The following is a 21,602-nucleotide window of genomic DNA, read 5'->3' as shown; positions in this document are numbered from 1 at the left end:
TTTGCTCAGCCTCCCAGCATCTAGCAAATAGCAGCACATGTATGAACAAGGTGACTGACTGAGTCCGAATTTGTTTCACTCTTTGAGGTGCCTCACATCTAAAAAAGACTGGACAGCAGTGCAATAAAGATGATTGTAAATTATGTACCTGCCATTTTGTGTGCTTTATAAGTGACACATAAAGGAAAATAGGCCCACATCAGTTTAGAGATGTAATTGGGTCACACTAAAGGCCTGATGAAATATCATCCAGAGTTAATCCACGGGGGAACCGTCTGCCAGCCCCAAGGCCAATTTCATCAATGTCTGTCTGGCATTATTGGCTAAATAGTAGAGAGATGGAATCTCTAGGGGAGCTCAGAGTCAAGGGTGTATCCTGCACATTCAACCACTCACAGGGCTTTGAAGGTCTTGTTCATGGTACACACAGTAAATTATCATAATGAGGTCGGAACTATATTGTGAGAATGTAAAATAGTGATTTAATTTGCTGTGGCTGTTAAATTATGTCCTGACTCTCTCCTGCCTTTCACCTTGGCTCAGTGCTGGCATCCTCCTCTCTGCTCCTGCCCTGTTTCTAAGAAAAGGTCGGCCTTCCTCTCATGTAGAGCATACTTTTGGGGGCGCAGGGCAACGTTAACCACATTCAGTATGCATCTAGCTGTGTGAGTGTTCCCTGCTAAAAGCTCTCTGGTATTTACATCTTGCTTCAAATTCTGCATGAGAGTATTTCACATCAAATCCTGGTCTTTTTATGCTATCTCTTTGTTTGTATCAGGACAAGCAGTTGTGACTTATTATACTGCCAGTGTAATGAGGGGCAATGTGAATATTTTATTTCTATATCTTTTTTTATTTTACTGTCACTGTTATAAATAAATGAAGGGTTCACATGGAGAGAGCTATTTGGGGGGCCACAGAGAACTGAACTATTTTTGGAGAAAAATAGCAACATCTAAGGTTATAGCTAAAGTTCGGTTTAATTAATACTACGGTATACAATGGAGTTTAAAAGTCTTAGACCACCTCCCCTTTCATTTGAATTCGTAAACTCACTATCCCGGTGGGCCTGAAGTGGCATTTATGGAAAGGTTTTAGACAATATTGTAAAAATAATCAAGTGAACATTTAAGATATCAAATTAAGTAAACCTGTTGTAGAGCTCAGTGTAGACTGATAAATCATCTGTCACCTGGTGAAAGATGAGTCTAGTAGTATGTGTTCTTGCTGTGAAGACCAGGTGAGACTGATGACTGTGGTCCTATTCATTTTGTTGTTGTATGGGAGTAAATTATTTTTGTCTTTTCAAGTTGCTTAGGACAATAAATCAAAAATGTCTCTGAAACACTAGGATTGTAGCTCGTCATTTTCACTGGAGAACATCAAGATCAATTCTCAATTTTATCTCAAGGGTCTTTTCCTCTGCAAAAGGACAGATGAAAACATGATTTAGTGAATGGTTTGGTAAGTAATAAATCACTCACAATCGTACCTTACTACAATCACAGTGGCAAAGCAGTACAGAAAGATGTGTGTGTAAAAGAGAGAGAGAAAGATTTTTTAAAAACACTATAAGATATTTTCATTGTTACAAACTGAATGTCTCAATAAAGTGCTGATGCAAATAAAATCAAATAAATCAGATAAAGAGTGTGGAAAAAACAGCTGATTGTTAGTAACAGTGCAGATGATGTTATTAAAACACCAGGATTTTTTAAAAGACTCGAGATCAGAGACATGTTTGTTAAAATTGAACATGAGTCGGAGTCTTACCCTGAGGTTTGTCACCCACACTGCCATTGCTTCCTGCCCTTCTCTATTCTGTTTTTCCTGCTTATGTAAATTGCCAGTTTGGCTTCACCTGAGAGGAAGTTGAGGAGCTGCCACTTTAACTCCTTGTTTAATTTGTTGTATGCAGATCCCATGATAAAAACCATCTCAGTAGAAATTACGTTAAAAAGACTAGAAAACGTTAAAAGAGCGAAGAGACTTGTCAGTCTCTTGCACTCTGTAAAAACGTGATGAACGGCCTCACGCACATCGCAAAAAGGGCAATTGTTAAGAACTGAGGGATTAAGAACAGAAATAAAAGTGTTGAAAGCAACGGCACGGTGTAAAATTCTCCACCGGTGGTCGCCAGTCCATTTTTTGAGGGGAGGTTTATATAAAATCCTTCACTGTGGGTTGGGTCCATTTTCGCCCCACCTCTTAGACCACACGGTGGGCAGCCTGTTGCTCAGTCCGGACTGGTGGATTCTCTTCACACAGTTTCTGTAGATTGTCTCTTTTTTTGCTCTGTTGACCCTACACAGAGGGTTTGTGTGTGTTTGCTACAGTGAGTAGGGGGCTGGTCTTCTCCCCCAACCCTGGGCTCAGGGTAGGGGTCTGCAGCATCAGGTTCAGCTTCTTTGTTGTGGTAGGCTATCAGGAGGCTCTGCTCTTTTCCAGAGAGCCTCTGGGTCAAGAGCTCCAGGATCCTCTCGGCTGACGTCCAGTCTGGCTCCGTTAATTAGTGGTTCTCTCAACAACCAGTGCAGAGAGTCGGCTTTTGGGCACCTTTTATGGTAAAAAAAGGGCCCATGATTTAAAAACACCTTGATAAAAAGGAGGCAACCCACTTAATTTTAGAAATTTATTCACAAATCACAATTTGTCTCATGGGGCTTAGCTATGCTAACACCATGTTGGGACCTGGTATTTGTGAACTTACAGTTCGGCCTACATATGTAGTCAAATCCTGAGCACATTTTTCTTTGTTCTGGAGACAAACCAGAGCAGCCAGAACTGTCTCCCAAGGTGCTTCAACTTCACACAGAGGTGTGAAAACTGCCCGGGGACACAAGTTTCAACCACTATTGGTCACTCTGGGCCCCATGACCCATGAGGTCACCAGGCAAATATAAGCCCAGTTCTCCCTTCCTCCTTTCTCTTTCTACACAACTCTCCGAGAGGAGAAGTGTGGCTGTCCAGCTCACTTTCTCACTCTTTCGACTCAGCATCTCTTCTACTCAACTCTCCGAGAGGAGGTCACCTCTCTTTCTGCTCAACTTCAATGGAGGAGAGGTGCAGCTTTCCACTCACCCAGCGAGGAAATCTTCCTCCCTACCCAAGCTCTACCAACCTTCAAGCAGGCCTGCCTGGAGCAGACTGCTGAAACCTTTCAAAAGGCAGCGACGCGAGAGCCTGCCTAAGAACTTCAGCACAAGAGCTGCATCGCACAGCAGAACCACAACAACAGGAGCCACAAACCAGCAAGACGACTTCACTGGACTTCGAACAGCACATCAACCTTTTTCCCTTTTCATGGACGGGTAACACAACTGGGCTTAATAATTATACTAGGCTAAGCAAAGACTGTATTCGATTCTATGTGATGTTTATGTTTGATTTGTGTTGCTGTGATATTTTGGTTATGTTATTTGAAAGTTTGTTAGTTATGTTATGCTCTTCACAGTCTTTCTTTGCATGCAACTAGCTACTTTCTCTAACCTGGCACCAACACACACACACACACACATGCATATCTCCCCACACATCTCTCTGACCCCCGCCACATGTCGTAAACATACCAAAAGGGGGGGGGGGGGGGGGGGGGCTGTTATCTTCAGAGTGGCCACCCACCATTTTGAAAGCACACTCACTCACACAGACACACGCATACTCACATATTTATATAGTAAGTACACCTTTAGTAATTTGTTTTTATACTTTATTATCTTCATAATAAATGTTTTTCTTTCACAAAAGTTGTTTACATTAATGTTGCATAAGTGTGAATTTTGCCAACCTCTACGCTGTCAAGAACTTTATATCCTTCAACTTTGCTAACTATCTATATGGTAATTTTGGTTATAGTTATTAATTGAATTGTTAATCAGAGTTCCAAATTTGTAGTTAGTACCTTCATGAGACTTAATCAATAAATTGGCTATCTTTTCCCTTCCTTTGAAGGGTGGTGCCCCGAGGTAACTTTAATCAATTAAAGTTATTTTAATATTCAATATTTGTTCTGATAACCAAATTTATTGAATGCCGAAAGGCATACCATTTAGTGGTGTCACGTTTAATGTATCAATTGCACAACACATGCTCAAAACTTCTCCCTTTGAGAAGCTCTAAAACTCTGGGCTAATGTGGAAGGCTGACATCTGTAGCAGAGTTGTGTTTTTAATTGAAATGATGATCTCTCTTGTACAATGATGAGTGTGACTTTAACTCTTCCAGACTCTTGTCAATTTTATTGTGTTTTTATTTGTTGAAGCATCGAAGAAAAGAAAAAAAACAACATAAAAGGGAATGTGGGTAAAACACAAACATGGTATGTGTGTTTTCATTGATTAGATATTACTTTAAAGTGTCCACAAGTCTTTATATAAAAACCTGTATCACCAAATGTATATAACTAGTTTGCATTCAGTGCAGCTGGGACTAAAGACACCAGCATCTGATGGGCACAGAGAGTCAACAGAAAAACAAAAGACACAATGATGTTTATTATTTCATTATAAATCAAGAGCCAACACAAAACATCAATAATGCTGATCCTGTTACAGCAGTAACACTGTGATGTGGGAGAATCACTTAACGGCAATACAACTCTACAGAGCATACAATGAACTGATAGCTCAGCATGTGTGTATGTGATGAATTGGTTGATGTCTATAGGGCTAGATATCAGCACAGGTTTCAATTTTATCCTTAATGATGCAATCATATGTCAATGCTGGTCTTCTCAGAATTTGCCCTAACAAAACCTATTTTACATCCATCAAGGGAATAATTTGTTGGCAAATACAAAAGAACTAAAACATGTTATTCAATATTTTTTTAGGTCTACAGGCGCAACAATTTTGAGTAGAATCATAATAAAAAAAGGGTTAGGTATTACAAAAGGTGTCATCATTAGCATATTCTTAAAAAGAAATACTGTCTTATACAGCTACTAGTGGACTGCACGTGGACTTGAATGTATTCTGTGAGGTCTGCTCACTAATTCTATTTTGTGTTGACAAGCCATCAGCCTGATATCTGCAGGTAGCTGTAGGCCAGGGTTAAATACGGCAGGCATGGTCTAAGTCCACACAGACAACATTTCTTCAACAAACAAACCAAAAGCTCAGTTCAGGGTGTTTATTTTTCAGTCCTTTTAAAACCTCTAGGTCTGTTACATCCTGTTCTGTCGTGACTGAGAGCGATTCATGTTCCACAAATTCGACACCTTACATTTAGCCTAGATGTATGTATTTACTGAGATAAGGCGCAAATGCAAAGATCAGTCTCGGTAGGAATTTAAGTTGGATCATTCATATAAAAAAAATCCCAATCAAATGGAAAGTCTCCCAGCCCAAGTCACGAGGATCGAAGCTCGGAGAGATGCTGTAGTTGTGTTAGTTTGGGTCTTCCAGTATTTATGCTCTATAAAAGGATGTGAAAACACATGAGTAACAATATGAGTGTTTCACTGTTGCAGGGCTTGCACGATGGTTCCCACACAGGGTCCAAAGCCCACCCTGTATCCATCTCCTTGACAGTGACCTACACAGAGGAAGATATTGAAAGTTGTAATAATAAGAAACATGGGATCATGGACATTCATTTTGGGGATTTCTTTTCCTACTTTTTAAATCATAGTGGATAGTTTCCTCAGAGATGAGATTTCAAATAAAAATGTAGCCACAAGCAGCAATGAGCGGATTCGAGCCTTAATTTGCTCAATAGGAGGAAGCGGCTAAATTAGATGCCTTCACACGCTTATTCTACAATACGATATAAACATATCTAATTAGTTTAACGATGATTGGACAAATATTTAAAGAGTTATGAACAATTTACGCCAAGCCCTGCCCTTGGCAAAAGTTTATGGTTAATAACGGCTATGTTTTTTGACCAATCCCAATCATATATGAAAGAAATGTGTATCTCAGTCTCACAATGCTTTATATCGAAGTTGGTGTTAATTGGATAAAAAAAAAAAAAAATCAAAAAGGAGATGTGATATTACGTTTTTTTAATTTATGGTCCAAGAGGCTTTTTTGTTGAACACCTTGAGCTGGACTTGTGTGAAATTTCAAATCAATCGGACAAACTATATGAGGGGCGTGGCGTGTCAAAGGAAATGGTGTACGCAAAAGAAAATTCCGATTTAAAAAAACATGCGCACGCACACCTGCACGCAAGGTTCAGTTTATAAATCACAGTCCACCTGGAAATGTTCGTACTTGGATCTGGCTCATATCCAGCCCCATCAACCATAAATGGTCAATGCAAAGCACCTCATGAATATTAAATTATGCTGCTGACCAATGGGTTTCCACCGTGAGTCATGACAGAGTCACAGCATCAAGCGATGAGAAGAGGAAGTGAAACTGTCTTTCTGACATCAAATTGTTTGTTAGTGAGGTGGAGGTGAAGAGCTATTTTATTGTACAGCAGTAATGTCATTAATAAAGAAAATACACTGACTCACTGCTGCTGTAAATCCAGTGAATGAGTGTAGACGATAGAATGAACGGAGCATGAAATAAAAACAAATCCAAGGTGGAGGCAAAGAAAACACTTTCAGAATGTGGGGGTACTTGTCGTATCTCATGTTTTAATCATCCAAAACTGCAGAATTATTAAATTCAGAGACAGCTGATATGTCCCAAATCTATAGAATTTAACAGAATTATTATTATATGCTTGTATTGTACTGGGATGGTTCGGTTCGATCTGTGTGATACTGGACTCAGTTCAGCTCAGAGATCACAGATCGTCATGGGATAAAAACTCTTTGCGATAGCTGAACCCTTGTTTCAGCCTCATCCTTCCATTCGCGTGCATCCTTCACGCAGCATTGCGCACGATTGTCACCACAGTATTTATATATTTAGAGGAATCGGACCCATTACCTCACATCAGTGAATCCTAACCTCCACTCTGGGATATTATTTGGAAAGTGAATAGTTTTTATTTATTTTTTGCTCTGAGCGCTATGTGCGCCTGATGGCACAGTGACGTTCACTGCAGCGATTTTACAGACATTCTTCCTAGATGATACACGCAAAGTGTGATATTATTAAATCTATTAATGACTTGGCTCTGCAACTGCTGTTTATTAGTAACTGAAAGTAAGGTTCGTATGTAACAGTTTTGTCGCACAAGCACAAATAACACTGTTGGTTTTGTGTTAATGATGAAGTGGATCAATAATCTGCTTCAGTTCACCTCCTCACATCATCATTTTCCAGTCTACAAAACGTTCGTAAGCATGGGTTAGAGTTGGCGTGGAAATGCGCAAACTTTCCCGTCAAGTTTGTTTTTATAAATCCCAACGTTTGCCTGAGAAGTGGCGTAAGCACGTTTCAGGCCCTGTTTTGTGTGTACGCAACAGTTATAAATGAGACCCCTGGCCCTTCAAGCCTCTAACCCTAAAAATAACACGATGAGGGGTTATTATACAGCCTATGAAAACAGTTTCAGTAGCTGTAAAAGAAGCTAGAGAATCACTGAGAACATCATCTCAGTGATTCTCTGCTTTGGTTTGATAATATAGTTTGAGAGGCAGTTTTTAAAAAGCACCACTTTTAATGTTTCTCGGCTGCTGTGCAGAAGCTTGAGTCTGACCTGTGATGGTGACTTCATCTCCATCCTTCAGGAAGGTTCGACTCTCTCCTCCTCCCAGATTGATACTCTTAGATCCCCTCCATGAAAGCTCCAGCATGGAGCCAAAATTCTCTGCGTCCTGTTGGGTGATAGAGCATTTTACATTACAAATATACTGCCCACAGAAAACACAGGACAGAGGTCGACCAAAATTCTTCCTTTGATATATACGTGTTTATGAAAATGCAGGAAACTGGTCAAATTGCAGCTTTGAAATATAAAACCCTGGTGTGTATTTCATTACTGCAGCTTTTGAAAAAAACAGATGTTGAATATTACTTGTAGAACTTGTAGAAAAAGAAAAATGAATTTTTTATTAATAATTTAGTTCCACAAAAAATATAGATGACCTTAGAAGTACAAGTTGCTGTTGTTTTTTACAGGAGGAAAAAAGGAAAAGGTAAGAGACAGACAATACAAAAACAAATGGTCTGACTTAATCATGGTGCCTCAGGGTAGTCTTACAACATGTCCAATAGAATAAACAGTTTCACCCACTGATCTTACAATAAATGCAGACTTACAGGTCCACTGATAGTTCCAGAAGCCATCAGGTCTCCTGCTCTGACATTGCAGCCATTGACTGTGTGATGAGTGAGCTGCTGTTTCATGGTCCAGTACATGTACTAGAGGCCGGGAGAGAGAGAGTGAGACAAACAGACTTATGACCTCTAGCAACAAGCTGTGACCAGAGGTTCTGAGGTCAAAGCAAAGACAACTATGACACTGATTAGTGTGCATACCTCTGCCAAGGTCCGACAGTCTCCAAGCTGCACCATATTTCACACATAAGCCTCCTAAACATGTCTGAATTATTACCTCTGCCAAGGAGGTCATGTTTCCCCCATCCATTGGTTTGTTGGTTTGTTTGACAAGATTACCCCAAAACAACTGAACAGATTTCCACAAAACTTGGTGAAAGGATGTGGTAGGCTGTGGGAACCAATTCAATTGTTTTGTGAAGATCAGTATTTTTATCATGTTTTTAATCACAGTGATGTACGCTTAAGTGTTGTTTGGTTTTAATTACTTATTTGATGCTATAAAGATGGTGAAACAGCTGAGACTGATTGGTTGCGATTGGTTGAGCGTGTATCCACAGGCACTACTATGCAGACTCTGACTCCAAATGACATTAAAAGCACAAGATGGCTGCACCCTATCTGGGATATTTTGGCTTCACTTTACTTTTTACAATTGGAATCCATCTTTATATTCAGTATGTGGTCGGTCACCTAACTTCAAGAGCAACATATTTCCAGTTGTAATGATATTGATAATGTCCTTTTATTTTCACTGTGAGCATGTCCCTGCGTGTGCGTCCCTATGCACACTTGCTCATTTCCTCTGGGAAAGTGCAACATCTATATTCTTTTCTTTACATTCACTATGATGCTTGACAGCAATGACAAGCTCTGTGCTTGTTTCCTTCACCCTGTAAATACCTGAGGCATAAATCCATCTTAGTTAAGATAGTCTAATATTTCATGTCATTTTCTCCACATAGGTGGACAACCCATGTCAACAGATAATTGATAATGAACATAATGGTTAGTTGTAGCCCTACTTTAATGTTTTAGTGACACAAACAACTCTGTGCACTACAAATGTAGCCTATGGCTTTCCTTTTGCGTAACATATACATGTATTGGTGTACTGTACTGTTGGTGTTATGTGTTAAATAGTTTGTAAATTGAACTTTAAAATCTGTGATATCTTCATAATTGTCTGCTTCCACAACAGACGTTATATCTGCGGGGCCATACAAATACCTGCAGACTATTACCAGAAGGTCACAGTCACAACCACTACAAAACACAGTGCAACTGACATGTATAATATTAAGAAAACACCTTTTTATTCGGTCTGATTTACTTTACACGTTATCCAGAGTGGATCAGACTCAGTATTATTCTTACCTTAAAGTTTGAATTGCAGATGGCTGCTGATTCTGCCATGCCCTGTCCTAAAAATGGAAATAACAAAAATTACAAGCACTTCATGACATAACACATGTACAGTGCTCCTGACATGAAACAGTGAGATATAGTGGAAGCTGAATTAAGGCTTTGCACATGATTACTACCACTTCTACTCCAGTACTCCACTGTATTCATCTGAAAGCTCAACCTGCTAAACATGTGGTATTGCAGTAAAACTGATTATTATTGTTTTACCGATTATAAAATATACAAAATTAAAAAACTGGCAGAGGCTATGCTTCTCCAAAATGAGTACTTTTTTTGGTATATTTTGAAAATGACACATATGTGATCTTGCTTATTAGAATGTTGGATGCATTTAGAAGCCCCATTATGCTGCATACTAAATCCACACTTTTTTGGGGAGGGATGGAAAACCCCCTGAGATGTTAGTGGAAAGTTCAGGTGGTAAAATATTAAGCAACATTAGAGAGGGGTGGAGAAAGTGATACACAAAGAGAGAAGTGTGGAGAGCGAGACATAAACAGAACTTAATGACTACTCATTACCATGGATCACCTCAGGGCTTTTACTGCTAAGCAGTGTGTGTGTGTGTGTTTGTTTGGCTGCACAAGTACAAAGTGAAACCATTACATTACATTAGATTATAATCCCTTCATGCACTGTACCTTTGAGGGACACAAACAGGTTAATGTTGAAAATGTAAGGATCGTGGTGTTGAAGATAGGGGAGGGGCTCTGGATCCTGCAGATATGAGAAACAGACACCAAATATTTAAAATTAATAAAAAAAGAATACAGCCTCATGGGAAGCTCTAATGTTCACGACTCACACTCACACCAAAATGCAGAGAACAAACTGAAGGTTTATGATTAAATCCAAACCTGATGGTGCACAAGTGTTCCTGGTCTCTCTCTCCTGCTCATTGTGGGAACTGTTGAGTTTCTCTATAATTTTTAAGGTCTTGACCTTTTATGTAAAGTGCCTTGAGATAATGTATATTATGATTTGGGGTAATACTAATAAAATTGAATTGAATAGTGAGACATACAATGTTATGTTTGTACTAAGGGTGGCACCAGAGGAAAAGCCTTACGCTGTAAATCAGGTCCAGACAAGAGTTAGTAGAATCAACTTAAATATACTCTGTTGCATTTACTTTTAATGTCCAAGTGTAGTTTCAATGCAGCACAAGTGTGACAACCAATATGCTCTGTCAAGCTACTGTCTTCGTCCATATTTTCACTCCCATTGTTTTCATTTCCAACTGTCATTCAAAGCAAGCTGTGGCCAGAACTTACATGTTTCTATCTACACTGTTTTATGGTCATTGATTATAACTAGTTTTTAGTACAGCTTGCATCAAAATGTTAAACTGCTAAATCTCTCTCATAATGTAAATATCAAAGCCGCACTAACTGTGTGTGTTCGACAAAACTGACATCTAATCTACTACAGAAAACATACACATTATCAAAGGCACTTCCTGATTAAAGGTCACGTGATTATATTTCTAATTTAGTATTAGGAATTCTGTTCTGAAGTCAAATTATACGTAGTGAAAACTACATGTGAACTTGTTTTGACCCAGATAATAATGTGTCAGCTTCTTTTATTACCTGTGAGTGAGAATCATACAAAAAACAATGGATAGAAGAGCTATTGATAATTCTGGATATCATTAAGGTTTGTTAAAACAACTTCATCACAAAAATCTCAAATGTAAAAGTCCTATTGCAAAACTAGAATTAGTGGCTAAAATGTGATACCTCTAACAACCAAGTGGAAGTTTACATCTATGTCTGTCCAAACTCATATGTATGTAAATGTGTTAAATTCTTTCATTCTTTAGTTATAGCTGAAATTATGATTTGTGTATGTTTGTAATGAAATGCACACCCGCAATTATTTTTTCAAGAGTTTCTTTTGGGGGCATTTAGCCTGTATTGACAGGACAGTAAGTGTAGAATAGGGAGAGAGAATGAGGGAAGACATGCAGTCGGTGGCCACAAGTTTGAAATTTGAAGAAATTTCCTCAAAGCAATCCTGAGATATCACAAAAAATTGAATTTGTAAAATCAAAGCAACCTTGACGTGGATCTACATTATGGTGTGGTACAGAACCTAATATAGTGACTGTTTACTGGTGTATAAGTTGTGACCCTTGCACTAACCTGGATAGGGTTGTGCTCTGCGAAAGGTAACAGTGCCTCCATGGGGACGACCCAAGGTGAGATTGTTGTCCCAAAGCTCTTGCCCAAGAATGGACCCAGAGGAACATACTCCCATGCCTGAATGTCTCTGGCTGATAATAAACAAAAACATTATGGCAGAAGGTTATTGTGACAAGAGCAGGGAAAAGTTGGGTATCACAGAAAAAAACAGAATCTAAACTAATAAGTGGTATTAAAAAAATATATACTTGAGTAAAGTATTTGATTAAACGTATTGAGTTACATCCCAGTATTCTCACATAAATTACCTCAGGGGTTAAATTAAATACTTTGATGTTAGCATCTTCAAGCCTGTGCTAATGAAGCACCAGCGAGATAATCTTCAACTGCAGGAGCTTTAATGCTCATCTGCTGTGCTCACGCACGGGTCACTGACTCCCCTAACCCACTGTGATCCTCTAACAAGTGACTCTTCAGTTAAACTGCTGTGCACCACCGAAAGCAGAGCGGAGGAGGGGGGGGGGGGACACATTTAATTTAGCATGTAGCTGCTGTAACACAATAATTTCCCAAATTGTGATCAATAAAGTACATCTATCTATCTATCTATCTATCTATCTACCTACGTAGTTGCCTGGTAGAAACTTTGGACGGCTAATGTTCCTAGAGAGCTTGTGGGAAACTGCACAAACTGCTTTTTTCTGATGTATATATTTGCCGTTAATATATTTATAAAAATGTATGCAAAGAATTATAACAAAATAAACCTGACATGATATATAAAATGCTATATATTTATTTCTATATGTATAACACATTATGGAAGGTTTGAAATAATAAGTTGTACTCTAATTTTGGCTTTTAAGACTAATTTTATTTTTATTCACCCTCAAAGAAACAAACAGTCCTCTGGCTGTTTCATATTTTTCTGCTCTCTCGCTGTCACTGTGCATTGTCTTTGAGCCATTGCTGCTCTCAGACATCTCTAGCATCAAATCACTCCACATCTGACTTCACACATTTCCCCGCTCCAACCAGACTGTGGATGAATTATGCAGGTGGGATAAGGAGTTGGGGTTTTCTGACGGGGCCTGAGGCTAAATGAAAAACTACTCAATTCCACTAGGGTTTTTCTCTGATCACAAAAAATTAGTGTCATGACTTTGAATATTAGATAATGAGTTTCTGACAATTTTCTTGGACATTTTGCTTGTGTTTAGTTTATGGACTTTTACCTGTGTTTCTTTGTGTTTAAGTTGGTGTTCAGAATTTTCTCCCTGAGTTCTCAGTTTAATTTTGAAGTTTTTACTCCTCATGTGTCTCTAGCTTAACTTCCTGTCTTTGTGCTGTTTCCCACCCTTGTGGTCGTCTGTACCTGTTCCTCATGTGTTCAATTATCTTTGCCTCCCCTGTGTATATAAGTCTCTGTGCTTCTTTATCAGTTCGTCTATTTCACACGTTAGTCATCGTTGGATTGTCGTGGAACTTTTTTGCTCACTCTTTTCCTGTGTCTTCTTCATGTTCCCAGTGTCTTCTTGTTCCAAGTGTTTTATATGTTTTATGTCCAACATTATGGTTACCAGGGTTGTATCCATCTGTGAGGTTTACTGTGCATCTACTTCATGGCCATAACTATAAGACCTATGAGAACGTTTGACATGTGAAGATGAAGATGGCTCCTCAGTTATTTTAATCTTTTCATTGCATAATCTTAGGCATTTTAAAGCAATACTGTAAAATCCATGCTCTACATATACTGTATGTATAAATTAAATTACAATTGGCATTAAGTCATGTTTAACACATGAAGTGACAGAGGAACTGGAGGGTAAATCCCCCAAGAATGTTTTCAAAGCACAGATAAAAAAATGGTAGGGTCGCCCTAATAATGAATTATTACAGAGGAAACTGTTTGTCATGCTGTGGTATCACAGTTCAGCCATAAGGAAGGGATATTAGAGAGAATGACAGACAGAGAGCAACAGCACCATGCACGTCTCCTCCAGAGATTTCCAACCCAATCAATAATACATCCAGTATTTCCACTCATGTTTCGATGAGGACTGCCTCGGCCACTTCCTCTGAAACATTTTCCATCTGCCTAAATCTGAAGCGACTGCATCAACCTGTATAATGCAGAGCTAAATAAAAGAACAAGTGTGTTTGTAAGTGAAAGTGTCCCTGCTCATGAGTGTTCTGGCAGTGATTTACCATCAGCGTCATCACAGAACCAGTTCAGACATCAGACCAGTCAACACAAACTTTACTGATATGAACACATTTGGTTTATTATTAAACACCTAAACATTCTTACCTTCTACTGAGCTCTGTCTAATATAAAAGGCCAAAAGTTCCTCTGAAGCTACAAATCTTCTCCAAATCACTGTACATGTTTAGAAACTATTCATATGAGGGCCCATGATAGTTCATATCATGATGCTGCTGGTGTCATATGTTTTGCAGAGGCTCTTACCACTCCAGTCATTCATCAGTACCATGCCAAAGATGTGTTCATGGGCTTTCTGGATGGGAATGGGCTCCCCAAGCTGATTCCCTCCTCCAACAAAGAAGGCCTTATCCGAGAACAGAAGCAATTTAAAATATAACAGTGAAAAACTGCTAAGCTATTGTGGATCAATATGGATCACGAAGGCAACTCAGGCCTTTTTTTCAAGCATGTAATTATAATACTTATTATAATACTAAAAAATAAATACAGGTGATGATATAAAATAAACACTGTAATCACCATCTCCAGCTCAATGTCCAACTGCTTAGACGGCCCAAACACTGGAGGTTTCGCTAGCAGACAGGAAAAAAGGAAAACACGGTTATCACTGTGTACTTATATCAACCAAAATCTGTTCAATAGTCACATCCTCTAAAATTATTTTTAAATTTGCCAACAAAAATGGTACACTGCTCACTTTAGGGGCTGAATCTGGACTAATTAAATGTTTGGGTAGTTCAAGGCCAAGCAGTGAACACAACAATGACAGACAGTATCACACTATCTGACTCCAGGTGTGTTTTGTGGTAACATGATCACACACAAACTGACAACACCCACATAGAGAGCCAAACCAAAATTATGGTCTTGTAACTAGATTTTGACAGAAAAATTTGATGTAATAGAAATAGCTGCAATAATCAATATCCATATATTTACACTAGATCAAATGATGCTGTATAATGTGAAAGGTGTACTCAATACTGATTAACCCATAGGGATTCATCCCCAACTATATAGTTCCTCTCAGCTCTACTGAGGGTTCAGCATCTTTCAGCTCATTGTTTTGGTTGTTTGAGCAGCAGCAGGTTGTCTGTCAGAAGGCACTGATAAGAGATACATGCCCATCAACAAACATAAGCATCTTACTCTGGTCAGGTCTCATCTGGCCTGAGGGGCGGCGAATTGGGGTCCCAGAAACCACCACGGATGACGCTCTGCCATGGTACCCCACTGGAAGCCTCAGCCTGCACACACAATGGCCAGGTTACGACAGCAGTGACCAAAATGGGAAAATCAAGTTCAGTTTGTGCTTGGGCTGTGTTGACCTATGTATATAAAATATGCTCTCAATTGTAAATACTTAGCTTCAGTTTATGTGGAAGCAGGTGATATGTGATGACAGCCAATAAGAGATGCTGTAAATGGCACGTGATCTGTGTGTGACGCGATCAATAAAGTTTTCCTGGTCTAGCACTGGGTGTGGATGAAGAACACTGTCGCAAACTTGCTCTTTTAATAGGCTGCTGTGCCTACAGATCAGTGTTAGTCTACAAATTGTGCATATATGAATGAGAATTCACAGACTAGGGATGATATTTAATTGCAGCAGTAATTATGTTGTTATAGACCTACAGGCATTTAGAAATGTATAATGAAGGGTAATTTGTTAAACCATTCAGTTACATTTTTAAGGATGATGAGCAGAGATTAAAAAGGGGGACTATGTGAGATGTCTCTGCTCTGCCCAGGTGATATCTGGGAAGTGAAGTACAGAAAAGCAACAGCAATGAGAGCTATTAAGTCAACAAACTGTACAGACAATGGTACCCTCAACAAGGATACAGATGCAAGTCTGACACTGAAAGACTGAATCGTCTGGTGGCTGGTCGGACAAATGGCAGAGGGGTATATTGAACAGGGAGTGCTTCATCCAACACAAACACTTCTCACGCTGCCACACGCTCAGTGGCTGCAGTGATGAGCAGCTGCCTTCTGGGCCCCAAAATCACACTGAGCTGAAGCTCACTAAAAAGCTCTGTAAAGCAGAGGGGCGCTGCAGACTGTTCATGAAGGTTCACTGGGGGTGCATTACTTTTTACACTGACACAAAATGTTCACATTGTCAATTGATGGTGCATGGTTAATGTAAATATATAGATTTATTAGAGCTAGTTTAAAACATGAATAAAAGAACCATATCAAACACATCAGTCGGATCAATTTCTTCTTATCATTTCCCTATTGGTCTCCCTTTATAAATGGAAGGATTCAAATACATGTGGTCCATTGCTAAAAACTATTTTGCCCCCTTTAAAATCGGACATGAGTCTGACAGGCAGGATGTACAACCTGCCAATCAGCTGCTAAACCAAAGTGTTTACAAAGAGACAGAGATGCCTCAGCCACCTTAGCACTCCCGCCATGTGGGACGCGGATTAAACGAAGGCTGTCTGTGCTGCAGGAGATACTGCTGGAAATGTGATGTGAACTCCACCACAGCAAGCATTCTCGACGTGTGGTGCAGTAATTCTGTTCAGTTTTGGAGAATGGCCAGCACACGCTCCCAGGGCCCTGTTTCAGCGTTTAAATGCACACTGATGCTCTTGAGGCCCAAATCAATTATAACTGTTTTCAGAGTGCCAGTTTTCTCAGTATCTATCCCAGCACTGGGGAATGCATGGAGGCCTCCTGGCGAGCTTTAAGTTTACCTCCATGTCTAACAGCTTGTTTGAGTGAGAGTGTACCAGTTTGGCATCAGAGCGTTCTCCTTTCCCCGGAACATAATGCCGACGTTGGTGGCGTGATCTCTGGAGGAGTAGAAGTCAGTGTAATCGCCTGTGAAAAATACAGAGGGAGACGAACTGAAACATACACATTTACCCCCTGGACCTTATCAGCACAAACCTGAATAACGGAGCGGAGTCAAAGGAAACAGAATTGTGGTATGTGGTTAAACAGCGCCCCCTTGTGCCTCAAATCCACATAACTATGTGACTGTCATTGTGTCTTCCTATATGATGTACAAAAGAATAAAATAGGACATGGTAGATCTTGTATGTCTCTGTGCACAAAACCAAGTCATTAAGGAAATGATTTTCCCAGTTTAGCAAAGACAAACTTATATTCCAGCCCTGTGTTGTGTCATGACTTCCTGTTATTCCAATAAGCTCCGCCAATAATAATAAAATAAAATAAATAAATAATAATCAGATGATTAGAGCAGGCTGTAGCCAGAGCTGCAAAACCCAGTTCCCAACAGCTGCAAGTTTTTTCTGTGAGCACATTTTTACTTTTTGTTATTCTTATAAAGAGTTGAATTGTAATATAAAATAATCAAAATGAGGGGAACACTGGAAATTAGGAGAGGATGGGAGGAGAGTGTCCCCAGTCCTTTTGGAAGTGACGCCCTTGGCAGCTGTTGACATTAACACATACTGACAGTTCACAGAAACGTCAAACAATCTCTCTCCAAAGGTGAGACACGTCGTGACATTAAAGACTGTTGACACTGACTTAAACAAATGCATTATTCAAAAAGTATGAGGGGACATTAACTTTAGAGATGACGCCAAGGGGCAGATGTGCTCAGTTTTATTAAATTCGCCTTTGATAAAACATACAAGCTCTGATGATAGGATTTAAACCATACGACTCACCGATGTCTGCAGGAAGGTGCATGGTGGCAGTGCTCTGATGTACAAATGCTCTGCAGAGACCAGGACAAAGACACAAAAACAATGAATGATGAAAATGCCTAAGATCACTTAGCAAATAAATAAGGCTAAAAGCCTTTTGGAGACTTAAAATATAAGGCTGAGTTTCCACATTACAGCAAATTGTTTTCCAGAGCAAGGACACTGACCTTACGTCTGAACTATTTACTGTGTGACTCAGAGAGCATAAGTGACAGGAGATGATTAGCAACAGAGACATTTATATAGATCACTCTAATCCCCTTGCTTGCACAACCATAGCTACATGAGAAGCATATATAAATCAATTCCATTTATCGTCTATGGACTAGACTAGAAAATATGATGACAGCTGTATTTATTGAGCCAATATGTCCAAAAGTGTTAGAATGGTAATGGCAAGATTTTACAGTAGCCAGAGGAAACTATTCAGACTCCTTAACTTTGTGAAGGGAGGAGTAGGGAAACAGGAACACGTGGCTGAATTGTTATTGTGGGTGGCTATGTCTCAGGAGGTTAAGAGAGTCGTCCACTAACCAGGGGGTCCATGGTTCAATCCCTGCATAACTGCTAAGGTGTCCTTAGGCAAAACACAGGATCCTAAAGTGCCCAATGTTCAAGCTCACATGGTAGCCTACATCTGACCACACCCCACTTTGTCCTTAGCTGCTGATGAAGATGACCTGCTGTGATCTCAGAGACAAGGTTGTGAAGGTATGTGCACTTTGTGGACTTCTGCATCTGCAAACACTACACAGACCGACCTGCTCCGAAGGCTGATGTCATCTCTCAGTGTGCTATCATTGGCTGACAGCAACACCTGCAACGTCCTCCTGGCCTCTCTCCAGGCCTCGTAACCAAGAGCCATGAATGCATTCAGTGTGGGCTTGTAGGGAGAAAAGGTACCAAAAAAAAGTAATATATTAAGTAGCCCTTCTTACTGACACATTCATTGAATGACAATGAATTTTGGTAATACCACCACATAGCTTTTGGGCAGAACCACTGACTTGACACACAAATTACATCTTGTGGCAGGTTAAAGGTTATTATTTTGAGGCATGGAAAAATGGGCGTAGTAAATATTAACATATGTAGAGCACCTTTAATTCTCATTTTTACAGGGAACAGATTAAACACTGGATGTCCAAACATGGCAGCCCATTCCAATGAAAGCTGCTGATTCAGCACATGAATTGCAATAGACATGATCATTAGTTATTTTTCAATCTTGTTCAACCTGGCTGAGCTGCACAGAGGAAGATAACATTTCAACCACTTTATTTAACAGTCTTATAACCAGAATAGGCAGTTCTTAAACTATAATTGTATCATATTATATATAAGTTAGTCCTGAAATTATCCAACAGTATATAATATTGCTGAATCGCTCCTGCTTCTTAAGATACAGCAGAAAAACGACAGTAATATATTTATGCTTTCATGATGATAATCCAATATGATAAAACACAAGCAGAGGTAGCTCTTTAGTGTGGACGCTTTTAAGTTTGGTGGTACATTTTGTTCAGATGTCTGTAATTCTACCTAAAGTAAAATTCTTCTTGTAATATTGTGGTATTGCTACTTGTACTGAAGTACAGGATCTGAGAACTTGGTACACCAGTGTCTGTGGCTGTTTGACCACATTTTGAATCTAGTGGGAAATGGAACTGCTCTGTATGCCCCATATAGGGTTACGTAACCCCTCATCGCCTCCGAACCCGAGTCATAACTAAAGTTAAAAGGGTTTTAGGGTCATGGGACTCACTGGGCTTATTTTGGAAGGCGACAATAGGACTTTTCAATATTGCTGTTAATGTGATACTCTAAACTAAAAGATTTGCAGTACTTCTGATTCATGCCTGGCTAAAAAGTTAAGTTTTTCAGTGTCTGCTCTCTCAATAGTCCTTATGATAAAACGTACCTGGTCAAAGACATCCTGATGTTTGGAAAGCACAGGTCCTTGAAACAAGGACTTTATTACACTGAGGTCCAGAATCTGGTCTCCAATGGCAACACCAATACGATGTTTGAGCTGCGGAAAAAGAGAACACTGATGTAACTACAAATAATAGACTACATTTCTGCTACCCTGCATTTATCAAGTGGTTATAAATATTCTTCTAGTTTTTGGTATTTCCTCCAGAAAACCATGCATTAATCATTTATAGTTGCAATTTGTGCATTCATAAATACATCTTAATTGGGTGTGAGATGTGTACTGGCTGCAATTGTTTCATGTGGAATGGCCCAGGACCCAGAGTACACTCACAGCAGCCATACGCGCCGCACCACACATGCCAGTACACTTCTACAAACTGCAATTGTGACTATGAAGATAAAATTCCCAATAGAGATCATCTTCTTCCTCATTGGCCTAAAGTTATCCAAATATTTTATTTTGAAAATCTTGACCAAAGGTCCTCAGTGGTGACAACACTCCAGTTTTATATGTTTGAAAAGTCAGCAGAACAAAAGCAAATAACACTTACCTTGTCTGGTTCTGAGAATATACCATAAGGCAAGTTGTGGAAGGAGAAATCAGAAGCTGCATCAACTTTTATAAAAGACATCTTCTCTTTGGCAGTGGTTCTCTACTCAACCTGACTGAGTTTTTGAGGGACTCAACAGCAGAAGTAAACTCTTCCAGATGTTTGGACAGGCCCGCCTCCCACTGCCTAGCCAATCACATGCTGCCTGTAGTATCCTCCCTAATCTAGCCCTCTGGTAGTCAAACAAGCCTGGTAAATGACTCAGCAAAACTGTAGTGCTGGCTCTGACCAGTTTCAATGGTTGTTAATAAAAGTTTAAAGAAAAGGACAGATTTAAAAAAAAAAAAAAAAAGGTTCTCATAGCATAGAATGGTACTTAGAGCACATACCTCCAGGGTCCCACAGTCCCCTTATGAAACCACATTTCAATCTATCAAGCAAATTTTATTTATCTAGCACAAATCACAATTTGTCTCATAGGGCTTAATAAGGTGCGACATCCTCTGCCCTTAACCCTCAACAAGAGTAAGGAAAAAGTACAAAAAAAACTACTTTTAACAGGGGAAAGAGAACGTAGAAACCTCAGAGAGCCACATGTGAGGGATCCCTCTCCCAGGATGGACACAAGTGCAATAGATGCCACGTGTAAAGGAGAACATCAGAAAAATTATATTTACAGCTTTTAAATTCACGAGATCTGAATTTTTACTTTTAATGTTCCAAATTGTACACACTTAGATATCAGTCCCCTAAATAGGTTTGCGTTTTTTCTATCAAAATATGATTTTTTTTTGCATTATACTCCTCACAAATACAGGCCTGGGGTAAGTAGACAATTATTATTAGTGTAATATCCCATAAATATTGCTGTTTATGGGACATTCATAAGTCCACAGAGAAAGTGGCAGAAATCCACAAATTAGTCCATTGTTATTTATTCCCATGCATGCTGCTGCAGAGTAATCAGTAACTCTTTTGGCTCCTCTTCCTTTCCTCATCAAAGGTACTCTGCTCACTGGGATGATCTGTAGTGCTTAACGTTGGGAGTGCCTGATGCTTGGAGCTGGCCCGATTGTCTTAATGACAGCAACCAATCACAGTGTCCTACTTCAAACTTACAACACAGCTTGTGCTAGCTCACATAGCTCACCCATATAACAATAAAAAAAGCACATTTCAAAACATTGTTCCAAAGTCCAAAGCGACCCAGGACAAAGGCAAATAAATTCAGGAAATCTAAATTATTGGGAGAATAAGATTGAATAAACCACCCAAAAGTAAAAACAATGACAATGAATAAGAAGAAAGAGGAATAAAAGGAATAAATCCCCCAACAATTAAAGAAAAAGAAAACAAGGATAAATAATAGAGGCTTGAGGCCTCCTGCAGCGGCTGCAGGTTCGGTTCCAACCCGCTCCTTACTC

General features: G+C 39.4%; 1 protein-coding gene across 1 annotated transcript; it reads right to left on the bottom strand.

The window, feature by feature from the left end:
- Window positions 1-5,029: 5,029 nt before the first annotated feature.
- fah (fumarylacetoacetate hydrolase (fumarylacetoacetase)) lies at window positions 5,030-20,336 on the bottom strand. The gene is made up of 14 exons (XM_034581681.1): window positions 20,179-20,336; window positions 19,611-19,721; window positions 18,451-18,572; window positions 17,651-17,700; window positions 16,739-16,829; window positions 15,141-15,238; window positions 14,511-14,563; window positions 14,235-14,334; window positions 11,762-11,892; window positions 10,256-10,331; window positions 9,564-9,610; window positions 8,169-8,270; window positions 7,606-7,723; window positions 5,030-5,535 (listed from the first exon to the last, which is right to left on the bottom strand). Exons 1-14 carry the CDS (start codon window positions 20,257-20,259, stop codon window positions 5,459-5,461), a joined length of 1,257 nt encoding a protein of 418 aa, XP_034437572.1. The 5' UTR covers window positions 20,260-20,336; the 3' UTR covers window positions 5,030-5,458.
- Between the last annotated feature and the right edge of the window lie 1,266 nt (window positions 20,337-21,602).

The sequence above is a fragment of the Hippoglossus hippoglossus genome, chromosome 3 (genome assembly GCF_009819705.1).
Source record: "Hippoglossus hippoglossus isolate fHipHip1 chromosome 3, fHipHip1.pri, whole genome shotgun sequence".
Classification (NCBI taxonomy): Eukaryota; Metazoa; Chordata; class Actinopteri; order Pleuronectiformes; family Pleuronectidae; genus Hippoglossus; species Hippoglossus hippoglossus.
This window is presented reverse-complemented; position numbering and strand designations above follow the sequence as displayed.

Coding starts and splice junctions, on each gene's coding strand:
- fah (XM_034581681.1), bottom strand. CDS start 20,259: ATGTCTTTTATAAAAGTTGATGCAGCTTCTGATTTCTCCTTCCACAAC. Junction 19,722..20,178: donor TATTCTCAGAACCAGACAAG/GTAAGTGTTATT, acceptor CTTTTTCCGCAG/CTCAAACATCGTATTGGTGT. Junction 11,893..14,234: donor ACTGATGAATGACTGGAGTG/GTAAGAGCCTCT, acceptor GTTTATTATCAG/CCAGAGACATTCAGGCATGG.